Source organism: Mastigoproctus giganteus, chromosome 4, assembly GCF_048544385.1.
Source record: "Mastigoproctus giganteus isolate SK-2022 chromosome 4, ASM4854438v1, whole genome shotgun sequence".
In the NCBI taxonomy this organism is placed as follows: domain Eukaryota; kingdom Metazoa; phylum Arthropoda; class Arachnida; order Uropygi; family Thelyphonidae; genus Mastigoproctus; species Mastigoproctus giganteus.
In genome coordinates this window covers 195,912,584-195,937,205 of record NC_143578.1, presented here as the reverse complement: position 1 = coordinate 195,937,205, position 24,622 = coordinate 195,912,584, and the positions used below count along the sequence as shown (strand labels likewise).

General features: G+C 37.1%; 1 protein-coding gene across 1 annotated transcript in view; it reads left to right on the top strand.

Moving 5' to 3' along the window:
* The window catches only part of Nubpl (NUBP iron-sulfur cluster assembly factor, mitochondrial), a 114,244-nt gene that overhangs the window by 59,140 nt on the left and 30,482 nt on the right, over nt 1–24,622 (top strand). Inside the window, exons 7-9 of the mRNA XM_090371970.1 lie at nt 3,957–4,050; nt 8,541–8,747; nt 13,955–14,037. Coding sequence (XP_090228096.1) covers nt 3,957–4,050; nt 8,541–8,747; nt 13,955–14,037 — 384 coding nt within the window. The remainder of the gene's footprint in view (nt 1–3,956; nt 4,051–8,540; nt 8,748–13,954; nt 14,038–24,622) is intronic.

The following is a 24,622-nucleotide window of genomic DNA, read 5'->3' as shown; positions in this document are numbered from 1 at the left end:
AAGTCATCTGGCATCGATGACTGAGAAACATTATCTGACATTTTTCCTAAGTTAGCAATATCAAACAGTATATCAGAACAAAATAACCCAATAAAAATAACTTAAAACCTGGATGAAAACCTGTATGGCAATGTAAAATCACAGCAATTTTGTGAATCTATATCTCCTAACCAAAACAGGTAGAGGGCACTATATAAAGAGTGTTATGTGCAAATTTATTTTACCAACAGTTTTAAAATCTTAAACTTCCATTCTGGAAATTGATTACCTTAGCAGAATAAACCAGATTCTGACAACGTAGGCATTTCTATTATCAAGGCCAAGGAAGAGTCTAAAACAAAAGGAATGGTTTCTAAAACAATAATTTATGGCTGCATGTGACTGCATGGTGCATAAGTTCCTGTTGAAAAATGTTCTTATAAATGCTGAGGTAATGCAAATTTCATCAATTGGCAATGCATCATTTTCAAACTTGAAATTTTTTGTGGACAAGTTTTTGATACTCCTTGGTGTCACAAAAGATAAAGCAGTAGATGAAGTAATAGATGTTTTGCAGCATCAGTTCTGTCAGTTTGTGTGGTTTCACCTAATCTAGATGCAGGTGCAATTCCATCATCAGCTGTGAAATTGTAAAATTTGAATAAAAATTTGACTATGGAGAAAATGGAAATCTTGTTAATAATTTGGATTGGAGATCAAATGCAATAGTGAATTGCATTAAATAGAACAATAGTTTCATGAGAAAGCCCAAGAGTTTCTTTGAAGGTTTAAAAAGTGAATCTGTGTCTACGTGAAGGTTTCAAGGCAAGCTCTGGATAGTTTTGGGTGATTTAAAAAAAGAGCTAATCTACACAACTTGAAACTGACTTGTGAGGGAGCTAGTGTTGATTATGAGACAGCAGAAATATATTGTGAAACTTTATTATCTGTTGTAGGAGGAGGATATTTATCATGTGAAGTCTGCAATGTAGATGAGACTTCTTTTTTTGGAAAAGAATGCCCAGACGAAATTGTTTCTTGTGAGGAAACATTGTATATGGGTTTAAAAATAAGTTAACTGTTCTTTTAGGAACAAATTCTGAAGAAGATTAAATTAAAGCCTATGTAATACACTGAGTGGACAGGAATCATAGGTTATCTACCTAGTAACAGGTAGGCCCACCTATCGCTCGGATAAGAGCAGTCACATGGGAGGCATTGAGTCCACTAGTTCACGAAAGCATTCCACAGGTATTTCCATTTATGCTTCCTGCACTGCTGTCCATAATTCCGTTGTATTCCTGAGTGGAGGATGGACCTTTACACAGCATCCCAAAGATGCTCCACATGGTTCATGTACAGTGAGCGGGGAGGCCATTCCATGGTGGTAATCTGCAGAATGCTCTTCAAACCATGTTCTAGTCACCACAGCTTTGTGGGGAAGCACATTGTTCTGCTGGAAGAGTCCATTGCTCTGTGGGTGCACGATGACCATGAAGGGATGCAGATTTTCTGCAAGGATGGACACGTAACCTGAACCGTTCAGAGATGCATCTAGACGTACCAGAGGTCCCAACATGTGCCGGTTGAACATGCTCCAGACCATTACCAACTGTCTACCTGCCTGAACAGTTCTTTGTTGACATGACAGGCGCATAGCTTTGTGCAGTTGCCGCCAGATACACACCCTCCCGTCCCTCGAATACTGAAATGGGACTCATTGGAACAAGAGACTAGTTTCCAGATCATCCAAAGTCCAATCATCCAGTACCAATGTTCTTTTGCCAAGTTGAGGCATAGAGTCCTGTGTTGTGGTGTTAGTAATGGGACTCTGGTGAGTTGGTGGCTCTCAACCTATTGCACCTTAAGGTCTTAGTGGAGATGTTTCTGACACCTCCCTAGTTGAAGTCGGCGGTGATTTGTGCCACTGTTGTTCTCCAGTTGGCTGAAACAATGCAAGACAGACTTCAACAGCCACATTCATCCACCACCTTTTCTCTGCCTGCAGTGTTGTCCTCGATGAGATGTTATTCTGGAAACTGCCTATTCCTGATACACTCTTGATACTGTCGAACGGGGATAGTGCAATTTCTGTACCACCTCTGCAATAGAGTAACCCATGCATTGAGCACCCATTATCATCCCTCTTTGTTACAAAGTCTGTTAACTGATAATGTTTATCCATACTGACATCAAATTACTGTCTACGTGAATGCAGTGTACCTATATACCTGCCAAATGGTGGGTTCATCCACTAGTGAGAGGGGTGATAGCATCACATTGCTGAAGAACCAGGTATCCCCTGAATTTTGTCCTTTCAGTATATATTGCAAAGAGAATCTGTGCACTCTTAAAGGATATATATATAAAGTCTCTTCTTGTATGGTGATCAAATCAGAAGTTGGTTATTAGGAAGATTTTTGAAGAATGGTTTACTTCTTACTTTTGCTCTACTGCAGAGAAATAATGCAAACATAATATTGTGTACAAAGCATTGTTGCCTCTCAGCAGTATCCCTAGACACGAGATCAATATAAACAAGAAGGCCAATAATATTAGAGTTGAATTTCTCCCAGAAAGTACATTCTTAATCCATAAACTGGGTCAAGATGAAATCGACATTGACAAACTATTTAAAGAAAACATTAGCCCAGATGGTGTTGGCAAGTCAACGATCCAAGAATTCTTGTGAAATTACAATTATGCACGACATTAACAATATTGGAGAATCTTGGGGTGAAATTGAACATTGAATGTAGAGTTGTGGAAAATATGACTGGAAGGTATTTGATTGCCTTGGTTTTAATAAACAAAGAGCTGTAATAACAGGCATTGTTAAATTTTCCCGGGATGTGGGATTCAGTGAGGTTGAGGAAGAGATGTGCTGGAGTTGTTAAATTTACATAGTGAAGTTATGTCAAATGAAGGCTTACTTGAATTAGATGACAAGAGAAACTTGAGAAGATGAGAGAAAAAAAGACTGAAGGAAAGATTGCTCATCAAATTAAAACAAATAAACCAAGACAAGTGATGAGTCATGTTTGCAGGAACTTGAATCAATCAATCGAATGTTACAGGGAAATTTATAGGGAGAAGCAGTAGTCTAGTGCTGTGCAAAGTCCATTGGGCATATTTTTTAAAAGTTGATTATTAGCATAAAGCACAAGTATGCCTCCAGTAGAACATGATGGTAATGCACATATCTAGTGGAATCAGTGAAGCCCCCCTCCACCAGATTCCTAGTAATCTATGCAGTAATTCTTTTTGGCATGTTTTAACAGCCTTTTCTCTTTTTTATTAAGTTTAATTTTATTTTTTATATTTTTAGTTAAAATAAATTTTTTGATTTCTGTAAGGTTCTATAAATATATATACATACACACAGTTATTGCAAAATGATACTTTAGCTCCCAAATTACTGGAAAAACATTAGGATGACAACTTTTTATGGTGTTATATGCAAAAAAGTTTAAGTCAGGAGTGCATCTTATCATTACATGTATTAGTGAAAAGTAATTTTCGTATAGTGCATTTTTGTTTAGCATGTTTATTTTCTGGAACATATCTACTGCACTAGATGAGGGATTACCGGGGGGGGGGGGGATACCTTGAAAGTAACTTAGTTGCTTTTCATGAAATAACAAGTTACTTTTTCTCAAGTAACTTTAAACTTAATTACTTTTATCAGCTAACTAACTTAACTTAGTTGGATTTAAAAAGTAAATTGCTCATCTCTGATTATATGGCAGGTAATGTTGTAGTTGTAAGATTTAAAAAAAAGGAGGAAAATATGCAAATGATATATCGCATTATACCTAGAAAGAACTAATCCACACTCATATGTAATTAGCTCTTCAGGTTACCTGTAATTAGATTTTTTGGGAAATATGTTTTGAATTATTAGCAGTTTACTAAGTTATGAACAGGGAAAAAAAAAACAAACCAAGTTCACATATTGTAATAATTTTTCTTCAAAGGTAGCATGGGGTCCCCTGGATTACCTGATAGTTGACATGCCTCCAGGTACAGGTGATACTCAGTTGTCTTTGTCTCAGAATATTCCAATTTCAGGTGAGTGACTAAAGTTATCAAACTACTTTTAAGAATAAAAAAATTGTGTTAACTACTTGGGAGGTGTGTAGGAAAATAAATCCAACCCTTGTGATTTTTGCACTATTCATGCAAAAAAACCTGTTTTCGTTTCGGAAACATTTAAAAATTTATATCGTTGGACAATTTGTATGCATGCATGCATGCTCATGCTTTATAATCATGTTGCTAATACTAATACAAATTTGTTTTATCTGGTTGGTGTAAAGGTCACTGTGGTAGAACAAATCAGTCCTGAACTGGTCAGACTTCTGTTTGCTTTTTTCCTTTGTTATCCAGTCTCTTGGCCTCATTACGATTCATTTGTGTCAAATACCTTTTTAGCTAATCTCACATCTCTTTTCTACTTCAGTATTGCATATTGAACTGTGATCCTACTGTTTTATTTAAAGATGACTTAGTGTGTAAATTTCACAACAGTGTAAATTTCATTGTTCACAAAGGAAAAAGTATATTTATCACTATTGAAAATATTGTATTTTAAATATATAGTTTTATCCTGTATTTAGTATTTTATATCTTATTAAATATTCTATTATTTAATAACAGAATATTAATCTATTATAGATTATTAAATAATTATAATAGATTATTAAACAATCCAGTATATAAAATAATCTATATAATATTGCCCACCCACCCACCCACCGATGATAGGCCAATAGCTTTGAAATGGTGCCATCTGGATGGTGGTACTCACTGAGAATAAGTAACAATCACTAATAGTCTTCTCTATTAGTGAAGTGTTACTTATTTGAGGTAGTGCAATACCATGGAAACTCATTGTGAAGGAAGAGCACAATATGAGAAACAGAGCAAATGATGCCTCCCACACTACCATTGTAGTTTCTTAAGAGTTATCTGTGGTGTATTTACACCAATATTATATAGATATTAAACTCTTAACGTATTATGCCTTGTGCATTTAGTTATTTTTAAATAAAATAATCTATTATATACTGGATTGGTATTTTTATTGCAGTTTTTATGAGTATTTAAGAAAAATATGAATATGGAAGCAGCAATCAGATCGTATTACAATTAAGTCAAAAAAAAAATCTTGGGGTTACAAATATCCAGTCAAAAGTAAGTGAAGCAAACTTGATGGCATAAGCACGAAAAAAGAATGAAAGATGGGAGATTAGCTAAACACATATTTGAAGAGTAAATAAATCAAGGCCTGACATAGCTGAGTGGTCAGGAGCGAGAGTGCAATAGCACATGCTCTGAGTGGACTGGGGTTCAAGCCCGTGATTGCTAAATACGATTAATGTTTGTATTGATGATTTATTGTAAACTCCACTGACCTGGTGCTCATGCCGGAGTATAAACAAGATAATGGTCAAGGTGGATTTAATGATGTCAAGGAAGCATTAGAAAAGAGAACTTATTCTATCAAAGTCTAATGATTAAACAAGAAATGGAACAACATCGAGGAAAATAGGACTAATGATCCAGAAGGACTGATCTGTACTGTCACAGTGACCTGTACACCAGCTGAGTCTAACAGATTTGCAAGATGATGACTAAAATTATTTTGACTTGTATCAGTAAGAAAACAACATATTGTGAAGTAAACTTATGTGAAAGGAAAATTGAACATGTAATAAAGATGAATATTTTAGCAGTCATTCCTGTGATTATTGATTGGCTACCCATTTGTGATATAACTAAATAGATATGCTGCTTAATTATAAAGAGTTTAATGTTACTAGACAAGCTTTTTCTAAACAAAACATTGATTTAGTTTTTCAAAACATTTAGCTATTGCATATAATAGAATACAGGAACTCCCCGACTTAAGTAATACTTGACTTACACAAATTCGACTTTACGCAAGTTTTTTTCCGGCCGGTGCAAACTTAAAATCGTTGAAACGTATTTTGCATCCGTAAGAATAAATGGAGGTATCGTGAAAATATCGTAATGTGACCCCAATAACGTTTTTTTTTTTTTTACTAATTCGTTCCAAGACCTCGGAAGTTGAAATTTTCACTATATATCTGTGCTATCTATCTATCTCTCTAAAAGGTCATTTTTATAATGGAAATTGTACTACACTTTCATCATTATCATATGTTCCGTTATAAGAATCAATTTTGAATGCCTTTGTGATATTTTTCTAAAGCACGTTTCTTGGAGGTCACGACCAAAAAACAATAAAAATAATTTGCACTTCTGGTTTATTAGGCTTTTCTGTTAGCGCAATATATTATAAACGGGCAGTAAACTCTATCTTATTGCATTTGCGATAATCCCGATAACTGGAATTCTGTGGATTTTTACGTTACGGTATTATGGTGAAATGTGTTCCCCCTTCGCTTGAAATCTTCAATCATATAAAAAACAAATTTTCAGAAACTTCTCTTCATTGCTATTTACATATTACAATCACGAAGGGAAAGGGACCAACAGAAAGTGCAAGTGCTGGCAGTGCCAGGAAACGAAAAAAAATTGATTTAGAAATGAAGATGAAAATGATTGAGAAGTACAAAGCAGGACAAAGTTCCTCATCTATTTCAAGGAAATTAGGTCTCTTTCTGCTTCAACAGTGAATACCATTTTAAAGGACAGTGCATTTATAAAAGAATATGTCACAAGATCAATGCACTTAAGGTTAACAATGATCACAAAACAGTATTCAGGTGCTATATCGAAGATAGAACAGCTATTAATAATATGGAAGGAAAATCAGATTCAGAAGCAAGTTCCCTGAGTCCAATGGCCATTTAAACAAAAGCAAGAAGTATTTTTGAAGATATTAAGGATAAGTACGGTGATGCGAACCCCAAGCCAAATTTGTGGCAAGCAGCAGGTGGTTTAATATGTTCAAGCATCGTGCTGGTTTCCAAAACATTAAAGTATGCGGTAAAGTTGCCAGTGCCAATTCTGCAGTTGCAGAGAAATTTTGTGATGTGTTTAAAAAATTATTGATGAAGGTAGCTATTCAACACAGCAATTTTTAACGTTGACGAGATGGCTCTATATTGCAAAAAAATGCCGGATCGAACATACATTGCCAAAGAGGAAAATACAATGCCTGGTTTCAAGGCGTCAAAAGATAGGGCCACACTCTTGCTTGGGGCTAATGCAGCAGGAGCTTACAGATTAAAACTACTGCTTGTGTACCATTCTGGAAATCCTTGTGCATTTAAGGGCATCAGTAAAGCCACCCTACCCGTGCATTTCCGATTGAACCAGAGAGCGTGAATAACAAATCTTTGAGGATTGGTTTTAATGCTGCTTCATTCCAGAGGTTGAAAATATATTGTAAAGACAACAACGTTCCTTTCAAGATTTTGCTTCTATTAGATAATGCTCCTGGACATCCTACGCATCTAGATAATTTCAATTCGAACATGAGAATCATATTTCTACCGCCAAACACAACTTCACTCATCCAACCTATGGATCAGGGTGTTATTTCGAATTTAAAAGCAGACTATTACACTCAACATTTCTTCAGGCACTGTCTGCAGTAGATGATGAGAAAAATTTTACGTTAAGAGGCTTTTGGAAATCTTACAATGTTCTCCACGCCAGGGCAGAAATTACTAAAAGTTGCTTAAATGGTGCATGGAAGAAAATATGCTCACGGTACATAAAAGGCTTCGAAGGATTTTAAAAAGGCTAATTTGAAGAGGTTACAGATAAGATTGTAAACGTTGCAGAGCTACTTCAGTTGGAGGTTGATACCAAAGATGTGGAGTTAATAGAGGAAGAAGAGAAGGAATTATCTAACAAAGAACTTATTGACTTGCAGGCAGCGATAGTGAAAGAAAAAAATGCTGACGAAGCTCAAGAAGAACCAAATGAGGAGCTGAGACGCTTCATCATCAGAGAGATGGCAATGGTATTTCGTGAAATTGCATTGGCAATGGCTAGGTTTGAGAAGATGGATCCCGACAGCGAATGATTCTTAAATGTTAACAAGAGGGGGTGAATGATATTGCTTGCTACAAATAAATCTACAATGAAAAGAAAAAAGCCACCATCCAGTCATCTGTTAATATGTTCTTTCATAAAGTTGAGCGGCCAACCCCTTCTAAATCTCAACAGCCCTCAATCTCCGCAGCGGCGTACTTATCAGCTGAAGACATCGATTCTGGCAACGATGCTTGAGAGGTAAAACTTATTGACATTATGCCTGTCTCGTCTCTTTTTTTGTAATTTTACAATTTTGAAAATTTTTTAAATTGCACGTTTTTGTAATTTTTTCTTGCGCATGAGATAAAAAATTGAATTTATACAATAAATAATTCTATTTACATGTTTGTTGAACATTTCTTTTTTAATTCAATCAATTCAGTGAGCACAGTTGCGAGTGCTGCACAAGCATGGGGGAAATTCCGACTTAGTAGCTTTCCATGGAATGCAACCTTTACGTAAGTCGAGGAGTTCCTGTACTATTATTTCTGAAATTATTTATGAAGAATTTTTTTTTTCTGCAGGTGCAGTCATAGTGACCACTCCCCAGGATATTGCTCTTTTGGATGCAAGGAAAGGTGCAGAAATGTTTAAAAAAGTAGAAGTGCCAGTTCTTGGCATTGTGCAAAATATGAGTGCTTTTTGCTGTCCTAATTGTGGTCATATTTCTTATATCTTTGGAAAGGATGGAGCTAAAAGTTTAGCTACAGAGCTAGGTCTAAACATATTAGGTATGTCTCTCTCTCTCTCTCTCTCTCTCTCTCTCTCTCTCTCTCTCCCCCCCCCTTTGAAAGTGTAGTGGCTTGCAACGTTTGTCAGAGATTGAGTCCGGAGAGGCTCCGGGCTCAATCTCTGCAGCTAGATCAGTTATTTATTCCTGTTGTTGATAACAGGAATTTCTAGAAGGCTTTTGGGTAGAGGCTCCTCCATGACAGTATAATGGGTTCACCACTTTCTTTGAAAATCTTGAATTCAAAAAATGGCTGAATTCTTAAAAGGCTTCTTTAGTTAGGGCTCAAAAGGCTTCATTTGAAATCAACTGATCTCAAATGAATGAATAGGGTTTTCCAGTCTATTCAACATGCAGATGACTATGAACATACAGTTATAGATAAAGCACACAAAGTGGTGTACTATAAGTAACAACCACCAGGAATTGCTCAGATAAACTCTGATTTGCTTAAATATGGAAGGTGAACTTTACACACTGTCCTTTATAATGTCATAAAAGACATTTGGAAATCACAGACACTCTCAGGAGAGTGGAACTAGTTATTGTCTCAATTTATTAAAAAGAAAATAGATAGAGCAGAATTTAAAAATTATGGGCAATGACCTATTAATGACTGTTTATAAACTGTCATTAATAGGTCTTGACACAGAATATCTATTGTTCTTTGACTTCCAGAAAGCATATGAGTATATCTACAGGGAGAGTCTATTGAAAATAATGAGGGAATTTAGAATCCCCCAAAAGCTAATAAACCTAATTAAAATGTGGAACAGCAGTGTAGTGGAGAGAAATGCTATAGGCAATTGAAGGTCAATTACCTATAGCATTTCTCTCCACTATGCTGTTTGTTAGCTTTCCTCTATCTCATTCTATACACCTATTACCCACATAATTCCTGCTAAGCAATACATTTCTTAGACCAACAGTTTGTTACTGAGAAGGGGTGGAATTTTAACATGAGTGCACCATGCAATAGCTAGTGAATGACATTGGTTCGGACCTGCTAGGAAAAAAAGGATTTGGAAATGATGCTCATTCAAATGCCCAGAGCTGCTGAATGGATTAGCCTTAAGATCAGTGAAGAATAGAACACTTGAAATTTAGCAGAAGAAATCAAAACAACAGCATAATAATGGGAGACTTCAGGCTCAAAATTGTGGGGGGGGGGTTCAGATATCTTGACACCAACATTTTCCATTGTCCAGGTTTTGTACCAGAGACCTGGATAATGAGAAAAATAAAGTATTGTAAAGATCTGTGGACCAGCATTTGATACTAAACGTGTCTCCAGAATCAGAAAAAAATGGAGAACTTCATAAATGTAAGAGAAATTCTTAATAATAAATAATATCAAAAGCAACAGATTCCAGTGGGCTAGCCACATAACAGAATGCCAAAGAGAATCTTCTGAGTGAGAGAGAGAAGACCAGAGATTGGAAAAGTGTGTGAGGAATGCTGCATAAAGCCTTGAAATTATAGGCTGGAGGCAGGGGGGGAGTGGAGAAGTATTGTTGAAGGCAGCCAGTAAAAAAAAAAAAAAAACCTCTAATGCCCATAGATGCTAAATAATAACTGTATAAATTTCAGTTTAAAATTAGACTATGTAAAGTAATCTTTATTGTAAAAGATGGGCAAGAAAAAGAAATGTAAGAAGGATTAGTTTTGTTTTGCTTAGCTTTTTTCTGGGACATCTTGTATAGCTGAATCTCCCAAATTCCAGCAACTTGGGGACCTGATCTATTTTTTGATAAATAAACACACTACATTTTTTTTTTTTTTTTTTTTCCAAATTTAGATTAATATTTTAGCAATACATTTAATTGTGCAAACATTTCAGAGGCCTTTGCCTCCCTCTGTTGTATTATAAAATATATTATTCAACAGTTAAAACAGTAACGTTGTGGAGCAAAGACACATTTTTCTAATGAACACAATGAATAAGAGTTGTAGAGAACCTTGTCAAGTAAGTGTTGGAGTTCTGTTCTGTTTTTTAGTTGTCTACTGTTGTGAGGTGCCTAAGGATCTAAGGGAAGAAGCATTTGCAGCCAACTTCAAATGTCAGGTGAAGTTGGCTGCAAATGCTTCTTTCCATAGTACACCCACTGCTGCCATTATTACTTGGCAGAGCTGTGTGGGTGAACTCTGACCTCATCTGAAAGTGGGTCTGTAACCTTGTAGAATGGTTTCTTCTAACTTGAAATAGGGTAAGCCTCAAAGAAGGAATTAGCTTGCCAATTTTTTTATTGATGGTGCTGTTAATAGTCCTTTCTGAATATTCCATGAAGTCATGCTGTTTTTGGTGGCATGTTACATTTAAGACTTGGGGGTTCTTTCACCTTGAATATGTAGTGGGCTATATTTATTTGATTCATACATCTTCTGGTGGTGTGGTGTATGCTTGTTAATCCTCATTTTCAGTTTCCAGAGAGGGAGTACAACAACATTAGCAATAGAAACATTGGTGGGGTTATCATTACCCCTACATGGCTTACTCATTCCAAGTTATAAGAAACCACCTTATAACAAAATTACCAACCCACTCATAAATTTGGTCTGAGTTCACTGAAAGAAATAACCAAGTAGAACATCAAATAAACAGCAGACATACATCTCACAGCCAACTATAAGCAACACCCCCCCACCAGATATTTGGTTATGCTGGCTGCAAAGCAAGAGTTCCTCACCCATAGATTCTCAGGCACTTCACAAGACAGGATGGAACTGTAGTTTATCCCATCATGTGAAAAGATGTTCCAAAATCTCCTATAACTCTTACTCATATTCCGAAGAAGTGCCATAATGCACTCAGTTACATGCTGGTAACAGATTGTAATCGACATGAAACAAAAAAAGGATTGTGCCTTGTATGAAAATGACTTCTGTGATTTTACATGCATCCAGTGAACTTTTAAAAAAATATTGTATATGTTCAAACACTTTGATGTAAAGTTACAAGTTATTCAAGGCAGAACTAAACAAACATTTGGAGCAAGTGGATGGGTGAAATGAGGCGGGTTTTTTTTTTTTTTTTGGCTGATGCTGTATAAGCTTGCTTTCTTGCATCATATGCCTTTACTAATGCTAAGTCGTTTATTATTGTTCTTACAGAAATCAAAGGATAATGCATATCGCAGATTTGCGTTAAACTGAAAATATTGCCACTAGAAATCCAAAATGTTGATCTTCAGTGAAAATGAAAGTTGATCTTCACTAAAAATACATTTCAACTGACGAAAAATGGGAGCCATGCTTGCATTGCTTTATAAGGGAAATCCTGTTTTAACGGGTTTCAGCTGTATATTTATACAGCTTATACAGCTACTTTCATTACTTTTTCTCTCTCTTTTTTTTTTCCCCCCCCATAAAAACAACTCATTTGTAGATAATATCATCTGTACCCCTTGGTCTTCCTTGAGGAAACAAGCAGCAGAAAAAAAAACACCAGCCTTGAACTTTATTAGCCAAACCTTTACATTACTGCATGCTCACTTCAAAGAGTTGAAATGCACTAAAAACTTTTATGGAGCTGAGTTGAAACCTTCACCCTTCAAAACCAGTTCTGAGGCACAGCTTGGGCAAATAGAAATCCAACAACTAAATTTTCTTATTCTTGGGTGGTTTGCTGGGTCTAGGAGGTTTAATTAACAGAACCTGTAAGAACAGGAAAGCTGCCAACAAAATTTCTAAATTTCAATTTAAAATTAAATAATGTAAAACAATCTTAATTGTATGGGTGGTTCAGGAACGATACTTCATTCATTGTTAGTGAGAGTAGAACTTTCATTAACAGTGAGTGAAGGTTAGGTTAGGCTAGGCTAGGCACTACATGTCATTACTCTAGCAACTTAGCTATAATTTTTTTTTTTTTTTTTCTGGCATTTTCACATTCCTTTAAAAAAAAATTATATTGTTTGTCTGTACAGTTCAAAAAGAACTGTCTTTGAAATACCAATACAGTAAACTTCTTTTGTAGCTCCCCCACGTATAATATTATCCCACTTTTAATGTTCTTTTCTTCTGGTACCATGGTCAATCCTATGTGAAGTGTCATGAGTGTTTAACCATCTATATATTCCCATTTAAAATGCTTTTCCCTTAGGGGTTTTTTTTTTTTTTTTAAGTTCCAAGAAAGAATGAACTCAGATATAGGTTTTGGAAAGTGATTAAAGAAATTATAATATTCTACGATTGTTTATGGTGCAGTTTTACTTCAGAGAAGCCATTTCTAATGCAGGTAAGGTGTTTTGGTATCATATTTAACTTGAAGCTTTGAAGGTAGAAAAGCTTTACAACTCAGTGTGTGTTGGCGCCTCCGTAGCCAGGTGGGAAGGAGCAGCAGTGCGTAGCAACGCTTCTTGATTAGACCGGGGTTCGAGCCCGTCACCACCAAATACGGAGGATGCGGAAAGGTCAGGGAATGACCACCACATATCCCGGAGCAATATGGCCTTAGTTGCTAATGCTCCTAAAAACCAAATAACAAACAAACAACTCAGTGTCTTATCATTCATTGGTGCATTTGCAAGTTCTCTTCAGCTTTTTTTTTTTTTTTAATTCAATATTGTTTGTTTGCTTTCCTTGCCAGTTTAGTAATTTAGTATGTTCACCATGGAATCAAGGTAACCAATGGTATTATTATGTTAATACAACTTTATCGTGTTTGTAATATTCAGGATATGTATAGTTTTAATTTAATCAACTCTCTTTTTTTTCTCCCCATGTAGTTAATAGCATGCAAAAAAAGGTTGGTGTGTGTAGTACTCATTGTTTCATAATCAGTGGGGCTGGGGGAGACTGAAAAATCAAAATATCTACTAGACTACTAATGAAATATGAAAAATATGCCCTAAAAAGGGATTCCTGCTCAAAAGAATGAATGATAATCTGTGGCAACCAAAACTCAATGTAGTTGGTATGGAAAAAACCCAAGGGTACTGCAGTACGACAAGTTTTGAGCAGTACAGACAAGCTGCTAGGACAGCTTATGGAATTCTGTCAGTGATATATAGAAACTTTTCCACCTTTGATACTATTACCCCCAGAAAGTGCCATAATAGGGGTTTAATATTAGTTTACTAATATATCAGCAAAGATCAAATATATATTTACAACAGTTTATTTTTTATTTTTAAAGTTGGCAGATTTGTTCCATTAAAATACTGAATATTAATTATTCATTAGTGAATAAAAAAAATTAATCTTTAGGTGATATTCCACTGGACATCAGCATTAGAGAAACATCAGACAGTGGAAAGCCTGTAGTTATATCGAAGCCTGATAGTCCTCAGGTAATTACTGATATTTTATTAACTTTATAAATGTATACCCAGTGATCACCGAATTATGATCATCTACCTAATACAGTGTTGGGCCACCATTCACACAGATAACAGCAACTATTTGCCTGGGCATTGAATGTACTAGATGTCTGAAGGGATATGCATCCATGCTCTTGCAAGGCTTTTCCCAGTGTAGGAATAGATGACAGTTGCATGTCCATATGCTTCACTTCCCGTTCCAAAACATACCACAGGACAAATCAATTGGAGTAAGAGGTCAGGTGAATTTGGAGGCCAATCAAGATGGTGATATCTTCACTGTGTTCCTTGAAGCAATTGTGCATAGTGCAGGCCTGATGATATGGTGTATTATCATCTTTTGAAGATCCCATTTCTGTCTGGGAAAAAATTCAATATGGTAGGGTGCACCTGGTCTCTTAAGAGCTGCCAGTAGACCTCACCAATGAAACGTTGGTCTATATGCACCAGGGGTCCAAGTTCTTGCCAGCAAAACATACTCCGTGTTAAGCAGTCACCTGCCTGGATAGTGGGCACCATGCACGATAGGTATGTGGACTCGTGTTGCTTGTACTGCACATGAAGAAATCCATCGGCATGTTGTATAGTTATTTTTATTCATCCAACCAGAACAGTTGTTTCCAGTGTCCAACCACTGGAGGACTGGAAACGAGTTGTGTTGTTGACACCACATTCACCATCGATGATGAGTGGTGAGGAGAGGGTGTTTCTTGGATCATTTGCAAGTGGCACCATCTGAGTGTACAGCATGTTGTCAATTGGGATATTGTTCTTGCATTCCTCATATTGTATTGCAAGAACAGCCGTCACACAGCGACCCGCCTCTGAAACTGTACGTGCTGCACCCTTCACTTACTCATCCACCTTGCATAATCCTTTCCATTTCTGTTGGCAACAGGTGGTTTGACCTGTTCGACACTATCTTTGTACACCTTAACCACAGTGGACCATGAGCAACAACTGTGGTTAAGGTCATGCCATTTCTGATATGGAAGCAGCCAGTGCACACACTCTCACAGTCATGCCCTTTTGAGACTCCATGATATTGTCTATGTCCCATAACTGCTACTTTATCACTTTAACTTGACCAGATGCAAATTACCACTGCTCTAAGCTGTCCGGCTTTTTTATACTGTGAGTTATGCAGCATAGTGCATTACGGATAGAGTGGTCATAATTCACTAATCACAGGTATATTTGGTGAAGAAAATTTTAGTGAAATAAGTACTTTTAAAACTTTCACTACATTGTTCTATCACAAGGCTTTATTTGTAATGTTACTTAACTGGTCAACAAGTCCCAAGGCATTACAGTAAAAGTATACTAAGTAAACCAAACTTAAATTTCCAAGTTATGTGGGTGTGGTAAGACACTTTATTCGATTATCGAAAGCAAATAACTGAGGTAGAATGATTTTATGTATATTTATTCTTTTTCCTAATAAAAACAGCATAAGAACAAAATCCCTCAATGTAACATATTTTTGAATAACAGTATAATGATATCGATTAAATTTAGACTGTTTTTTGCCAGTTTTCTAACCTTTAGAAATATAGTTACTCTTCCTTTATTTAATTCTTTGCTACTGCTGGCATTTGATTGATTAGCTTACCTTCATAAACATCATTATTCTGATATTTGTATGTTACTTTATTTACCATGAAAATCTGAAGATGTGTTGAGCCTTATTCATACTTGTAACTAGAAGGGATCTTTTCTTCAAAACTGAGCTAAATTACCTTGCTCGTTAGATGGTTTTTTCCATAACCTATTTAAACTTTTCAGTCATATCCTATTGTTATTTGACTTAACAGTATTTAACAAATGAAGTTCTCACAGAATAACTAGCTAAATCCATAGGATGCTTCATCTTCATGACTTAAAAAAAAAAGTACACACTTATGCCAAGTTGGTTCCATTTTAGAAACACTTTCTAACATTATTTGTAACTACAAACTGAATCCTTTTTACCCTGACCACTCCTTTGGCATTCCGTTACTAGCGACACCTGTCAAATTATTTTTCAAGTTGCTATGAAATCTTTGGGACCATGTGATCACATGCATGATGATCCTTCCAGTTAGAGGCAAATATTTTAATTCCTAGCTAAGCAAAACACACATCACAGTAAGTACAGAGATTCTTTTTTAAAATGTGTTTTTATACAATTCATGATAGACTGCGAATTATGGAATTTAAGTATATCACCAAGTAAGTTCAGTTATCAACTTTTAGTATTGAAATTTGAACAAATAATATACAGTTTTTATATCTAAGCAACGATGTGCTTGACTCAGAGCATTATAATAAAACATGACTATACATTTCAAATGATATATTTTTACATAATTAGATAGTATGAATCAGAGCTGTAATACTCAATACGTTCTACATTGATATTAATATTTGTAAAATAATAAGAGGAGTATCCCTCAATTATAGTACGTAGAACACTTCCGTACTCTCCAGAAATTAAAACGAAAAAATCGACAACTTAGATTAGAGTAAAATATAAATAATTAAAAACCAATTTAACACAATTAAAAATCAAATTAAAATAATCTAACGAAAATATTCAAAACGATTTTCCTTCCTGAAGCTGACAACGCTTTTCAACCATATGTTGTGATCACAGGAATGAAAATTCATTTTAATTGCGTTAAATTGATTTTTAATTGTTTTTAAATTGATTTGAATTGTGTTAAATCGGTTTTTAATTATTTAAATTTTACTCTAATGTAAGTTGTCGATTTTTTCGTTTTAATTTCTGGAGAGTATCATACGGAAGTGTTCTATGTACTATATTGAGGTATACTCCTCTTATTATTTTACAAATTTTTACATAATGTAATTCAGTTTATGGGATAGGCATTTAAATAACTGACATCTTTCCACTGTATTACTGAAAAAAAAAAAAAAATACTATAATTTTCAATTACAGTGAAACCTCTCTAAACCTCTAATTGTGGTTTGAAACATTGGAACAGCTAGATAATAGATCCTTGAGGGACCCTACTCCTGAAGTTTTACCAATCTGAAGAATATCCATTAATCACAGCCTTCTGCCCTGCAGCCACCCAACCTGTTCAAGCTTATACAGTAACTCTCATGAGGGACTGAGTCAAATGTTTTGCTAAAATCAATTGTAAAAATTGTTTCCTAAATCCAGCCCATGAGTAACTGTGTCAAAATAGCCTACTAAATAAGTTAAGCATGATATTCCCTTAACAAAACTATGTTGTATTATTCAGAATGTCATATCTATCTAAATGTCCCTGTATTGCACTCTTGATCATTGTTTCCAAGGCTTTCTCTACACTGAAGTCAGACTAACTGGTCTGTAGTTACTAACTTCACTTTTAGAACTGCCTTTATGTTTTGGTGATACGTTTGGTGCTTCTCCAATCCAAAGAAATCCCCTCATAATTAACACTTCATTGGTTCAATACACTCCCTGGTGGTCTCCCTCAAAATTAATGGGTAAAAAAAAAAAAAAATAATAATTTGGGCATCTGAGATGAGCAGTAGTTGAATTAACCGATAACTGAGATTCTGTCAGAAAAAGTACATGAGGTTTGGCAGACTGCAAGTGGAAATGGACATAGTTGAGATTAGAATTGAGACCACGTACATTTGAAATGAACTAGGAAGTGTTTGGGAGGTTTAGATCTTTTGGCAGATAAGCTTACTCTATTAGTTTGACAATTCATGGTGTATTCAATAGTACGAAAAAGTGGGGGGGGGACATGCTGTATGAAGTAATGAAATTTTTTTTAATATGGCGTACACATGGTAAGAATATACCCAGATCCTTGACATAATGTGGCCTCGACAATTCCCGCATACACACTACTCAGACTCCTTCCAGTCATTATCTGGCATAATGACTGGAAGGAGTAGAGGCAGCAAGATTATGCAGTAGCTGATCCGGAAGCCTCCTAAAGAGTTACCAATAGGTTCGGTCCAGTATACTAACTAGCAGCAGGCCTGCGCACACCGTTGTTGGGCTGTACCTTCGAAATGTAAGGAAGATTGGATCTCACCATGATGTCCATCATAACCTCAAAAGTCATACTGCATGATGGAAGAGATGGGGGAAGGGTTGACCGGAACTTAGCTATGGAGACTAAACATGGGTTCCACCACTTCAAGCCTCCAATAAGCAACGTGGTGGTATTGCACTGGTTGATCAGAGTCATCTACCACCTAGTATTGCCTGGTAACAGAGGGGCAGTATTCCTCCATGTGGTGTGGGCTCCACACCTCGACCCCTGCTTATGTTGGTTCATACCTGGTTGGTCACCCACACTGTGCTTGTGCATGGAGGTTACACCCATGATTACTAACAGTCCCACATTGTGAACGTGCAAGCAGGAAATTTGGCTGTCACAGACCGTTCGGACTTCGCTGAAATTGGGTCTACTTGACTTGAATGTCACCTGAATATCAGTTCCATCAGCATTTTAGACTCCCAGGTAGCCAGTACAGCTTGTCTGGCATATCTGAGAGAATGTCTGTGACATCCTCAAGAACCAAAGGACCCTTCCATCTGTACAATGTAATTAGTTACATCCGGAACAGGATTTTCAAATCTTTCGATGTCATCAAGCAACTGTGAGCATAACTTTTTCCAGGCCCCTTGCAGTGTTGATCTTCACATCATTCCAAGAATCTCGTATAGTCTTTATTCCATCCAAGATGTTGAAGCCTTTCCAAAATTTCTTAACTTCCTGTAATTCACTTGGTGAAGGTTCTTAAATAATAAAGTTTGAAAGCAGCAATGACACACTGATCCATGGGCTGGAGAAGTGAGGTCGTATTTGGTGGTAAGAATATCACTCGAATGTTAGGATTCAATTCATCTAACATTCGAAGGTGTCCAGGTACATTGTCTTTACAGCACCCTTTAACTGTTTGTACGAAGTAGGCACAAAACCATTCTTCAAAAAGGGACGCAGTAACCCATACCTTCGAATTAGACTTCCAAAGAACTGGAAGGGTAGTCTTAGCATAGGTCTGCAAAGCTCTAGGGTTGGCTGAGTGATAAATGAGCATAGGCTTTAGGTTAAGGGCTACCCAATGCACATGCACCTAACAAAAGGGTTTTGCTGGCCTGATTTTCTTCTCCTTTGCAATGAATGTTCTAGATGGCATCTTTTTCCAAAACAGTCCAGTCTCGTCCACATTAAAAATTTGATCCTTTGAGTAGCCACTGTTGTCGATAATTTTGGCAAGATCACGCGGAAAGCTTTCTGCAGCAACAGTATCAGCAGCTGCTGCCTCTCCTTGCACTTTGATATTATGTAGTTTTGATATTATGTAGGTAAGATAGGTGAGGCAGCATCCTTAGCTGCCTCACCTATCTTATCCTTCATTTCATCAAAGAGGCTTTGGGCTTTATTTTGAATGATAAGAGGCTTAAAGGCATACGGACTAGTCTGATCATCAATCCATATCATTAAAAGTCTTGTCTGCAATTAGGCTATCTCTCTTCCGAATTAGAGTAGTATGCACTGGTGTAGCATTTTTCACTTCAAGAATATATTTTTTTTGTTTTTAAGCACAGTGATAACTGTAGTGCGAGCCAAGTCTAGCCTTTGGCCTATCTCAGTGTTGGATACACCTTCATCACTAAGTTTAATAATTTTGACCTTTGTATCTAAAGTAATAGCCTTACGACTTTTCTTACTTTTACCTGCCATTATACTGTATTGTATATTAAGTTATTTTATAATTTAATCACACCAAAACGGGGTGCCTCCATAGCCAGGTGGGCAGGAGCAGCAGTGCATAGCACACGCTTCTTGATTAGACCGGGGTTTGAGCCCGTGACCACCAAATACGGAGGATGCGGAAAGGTCAGGGAATGACCACCGCATATCCCAGAGCAATATGGCCTTAGTTGCTAATGCTCCTAAAAACCAAATAACAACAACAGACCAAAACAGTAAAACAGAAGTTATAAACAGTTTAATATTCACTTAAACACAGTGTGCGTAAACAAGATGCAAACGTGCTTGTAAACAAACTGACAGCAGCGACGGCAGGTGGAAAACCAATGAGAGTGATAGCGTATGTCACTAAGGTGTCAGAACTGCATAGCAAGTCTCAAGTCGGGATATGGCGGCAATTGAAAAGTGTCGTAAATGTGAAGCGTCGTGGGTCGGGGTATGGCTGTACATTGTGGCATTTTTCAAAACTTTCATCCTGCAGAAGATCTGTAATTTGAGGCCTCACAAAAATTTTCTTTTTCAGCTTAGTGGCATTGATTTTCAGAAATTTCTCACTTAAGTAATAAAATCCTCTCAAATTCACCTTGATCATCACATTCACAAAATGCATCATTTTGAATGTGGAGAGGTTGAAGGAAAAATCTTCATTGGATCCACTAATGAAACATACTACACACTACTCATTCGTGGTTCATATGTGCTTCTTTGAGGCCAGTTACATCTAATGGTTTGTATTAGAATAGCAGTTGCATAGAAAATATTTTGTGATTCGTTCTTCATGCCCACTAATATATCAACGACTTTGAGGCAACTGCAGATATTCTGTCAATGAGTGCTGTATTGAATTAAGTAGTATCTTCCTGTTATATTATGTCTCCTTTAAATGAACAGAGTAGGTAATTGGGATGGATTGCTTAGTTCTTTTTATGCAAAAGGAACTAAGCAACTTTCAGACTTTGCTGCGAGGAGTTGATGAAGGGGGGGGGGCATTCAGATGTAATGTTTACTTTGACAATTTCCTAAAACACTCCACTCATGGCAGTAGCAGAGCTGATCATACATAGTGAATAATGTTGCCAAAACTTGGTTTCTTTTTCAGTCATAGTGAGACACTTGATGTTCTTCTTAACCAAGTACTTCTTTGAAGAAGATGTCTCTAATGAGGCCATTCAACTCATCTTGGATAAACAGCTCTGGCTCTGATGTCTCTTGGATGTTTACTGAGGATTGGCTGAAGCAGGTCTCTGCGAATCACACCTTCATCACATTCTACTTTGTCTTCTACAGTATGTAGTCTGTGCTGTGGAGGTATTGTAACTGGCATACTGTCATCACAAGGAATTGGTCTCATCATTGAATCCAGGTTCAGATAAAAAATCTTGTACTTATTCTTCACTGAAAACTGTTACATTCACATCACAAAGGTAACATTCATCATTGTGGTTTTTTGGCTAACTCCACATCATGGTTATAGCAAACAAACTTTTTCCTCTTTTGTTTAACAAGTTACATAATCTATTTGAACAAGCAGTACAAATAATGTGGGGCCCTTGCCTTATTTTGGTCACCTAGAGGATAGAGAAGTGTAACTGTCAGATTTTTCCAATTTGATTTAATTAGGAAGGGTTGCACATATAGCAGAATTTGGTAGGGTGTTTTTTACATTTTCAAAGTATGACTGAATGAGTTTCAGTAATTCACCAGAACTTACCCGAAACAATTTATAATCAAATATTTAAATTACGAAATAACAAGAATATACATTGAGTGATCACTGAATTATGACCACCCCATGAAAACTGAATGCGACCTGTTGACCACGTGAGGTACAAGAGTGCGGAGTTAGTTGACCTACATAGCATAGATAAGGTGTCAGTGGTTCAGTAGGTAGTAAAATTCAGAGCATGATGGGTAAAAGGAAGGATTTATCGGACTTTGATAAAGGACAGATGGGTGCTTGACAAGCTGGTGTCTCGATTTCCCAAACAGGTTTTTTTTTTTTTTTTTTAGGAGCATTAGCAACTAAGGCCATATTGCTCCGGGAATATGCGGTGGTCATTTCCTGACCTTTCTGCATCCTCCATATTTGGTGGTGACGGGCTCGAACCCCGATCTAATCAAGAAGCGTGTGCTACGCACTGCTGCTCCTTCCCACCTGGCTACAGAGGTGCCTTTCCCAAATGGATGAGATGCGTCCGACGACTTGTACAGGCATAGCACTGTTGAAGAGTTGACTACCCAACACAACGTGGGTCAACCGGAACAATATCTGGCATGACTATGCATTGCACGTATGGGCTGTACCAGCAGACGACCCCTACGGCATCCTCTCCTAACCAAGGTTCATCAGCTTAAAAGACTTGCCTGGTGCAAAGAGCATATAAGTTGGACGTTAGAAGACTGGAAGAAGATGTGCTGGTCGGATGAGTCGCATTATTTACTCCACACCGTGGATGGTCGTGTACGGATTTGGCGTCAACAACATCAGGCTCTTGATTCATTATGCATGGTATTAAAAGTGCAGGCCGGTGAAGTTGATTGTATGGTGTGGAGCATGTTTCATTGGCAGGAACTTGGACCCCTGGTGCATGTGGAACAATGTATCAGTGGTCCCCGCTATTGTCAACTGCTTGCTGACTGTGTACACCCCACTATGTTAGACTTTTTCCCGAATGGCGATGGTGTCTTCCAAGATGACAATGCGCCGGGGCCATCGGACACTTGTTGCGCAGGAATGGTTTGAGGAACACAGTTCTGACTTCCAGCATATCGATTGGCCTCCAAACTTCCCTGATATCAATCCCATAGAGCACTTGTGGGATACTATGGGAAGGCATATCAGGCAGCTGGGTACACCAATCACCTCCATGCCTGCATTGCTGACTGCATTACACACAGCTTGTTTGGCCATACCTCCCGAACGCTTTGGACATCTTGTTGAATCAGTGCCACATCAGATAGCTGCTGTATTGAGGGCAAAAGGAGGACCTACGAAGTATTAGGTAGGTGATCATAATTCAGTGATCAGTCAGTGTATATAGACAGTTATATAAATATTCACAAAAGTTGGCTGAATAGATACGAGTGGTATAATCATATTCATATAATCTATCTCTCTCTCTCTCTCTCTCATCACAAAAACTAGACATGCTAGAGGAAAACCAAAAACAGATTTGAAATTGGCATCCAAAGATCTTTCAAGTCCACATTTTTTCTTCCCTAATGAAAAATGCTTGGAATGCATATAAATTATCAGGTGTCACAGAAATCTATGGTCGATATACACCAGTCTGTAATCAAGTCACAAAGGAGGTTAGGCAAGCAAAGGGAGGGAGATTTTGAGAAATTTTGGCAAAGGATGCAAAAAAAACCAGGAAAGACTTCTTTACTTATGTATACACCATAAGGAAGGGGATGAATCAAATTGATCCATTCTTGATATCAGTGATTCGAATATTGATGATCCTACTCGGATGGAATCTATCCAATTATATTAAGGGAGGCAGCGAAAGAAGTAAGCAAACCCCTTAGCCATAATTATGAGAGCATCCTTCGATTCAGGAGAGGCCCATGTAGACTGGAGATGTGCAAATCTATCCCCAGTTCACAAAGGGAGACCAAAGGGTAATTACAAACCTGTTAGTTTAACTTTTGTTCCAGTGAAAATAATATAGTTATTCGTAAAAAGTGATGCAGGATCATCTAGACAAGGCTGCAGTTATATTTCATACACATCATGGATTTGTTAAGAGGAAGTCTTGTATATCCAATATCCAATTTGATTGGATATTGCGATGTGGTCACAAAGGAACTTGCTGCAAAAATAACATTACTTGGATTTCAGGAAAGCTTTTGATACTGTTGTACATATTGGAGCAGTGTGGCATTAAGCGCAAGTTACTTCTATGGATAATGGGATGGTCGAGTGGGAGAAGACAGAGTGGTAATCAATGGACTCTATTCTTCATGGACTAATGTTATTAGTGGATTCCCCCAAGGTTCGGTGTTGGGCCCATTGCTGTTTTCTATATTTATCAATGATATTGATGAAGGCATATCAGGCTTAATGTCCAAGTTTGCAGATGATACAGAGGTTGGCAGAGTGGTTAATGACAGGAATGATGGTATGCTACTGCAACAGGATCTAGAAAAGTTAGACAGATGAGCTGAGAAATGGCAATTGAAGTCTGACAAATGTAAAGTACTGCATATGAGTAGCAGTAACTCTAGAGTAATGTACCAACTGTGTGGTACTACACTCAGGGTAGCAGAAAATGAAAAGGACCTGGGGGTAATTGTACAACCAGACATGAATTCCTCAGCAATGCAGACACTGTCAGAACAGGCATGGGGTTTTGTCAGTGGTATACAGGAATATTTCATGCAGGTATAAGGAGGTGATTATTCCATTGTATAAGGCAATGGTCAGGTCACATCTTGAGTACTGCATACAGGTTTAGAGGCCTCATTTTAGGAAGAATGTAGAGCTGCTGAAATGAGTGTTGAAGGGCAATGAAATTGTTGAGAACAAATTGGTGCTATTATCAAGAAAGGCTTCATTTATGCAAATTGCAGCATCTGGAGAGTAGGTGATCTGATTTGAGGTGCTTAAGGCTTTGAATGGATTGAGCAAATTCAGTGCTGAAGAGATTCTTTCTCTTGCTCAGACTGCATGGGGGTGCACAAATTCAAATTGAGAAAGGGTGGTTGCAAAATAGATGCGTGGAAATTGCCTTTAGCCAGCAGGTGGTTGATTGCTGGAACAAACTTCCATCTGTTGTGGAAATTGATAGCTTACCATTGGAAGGAATGAATCAGTGAAA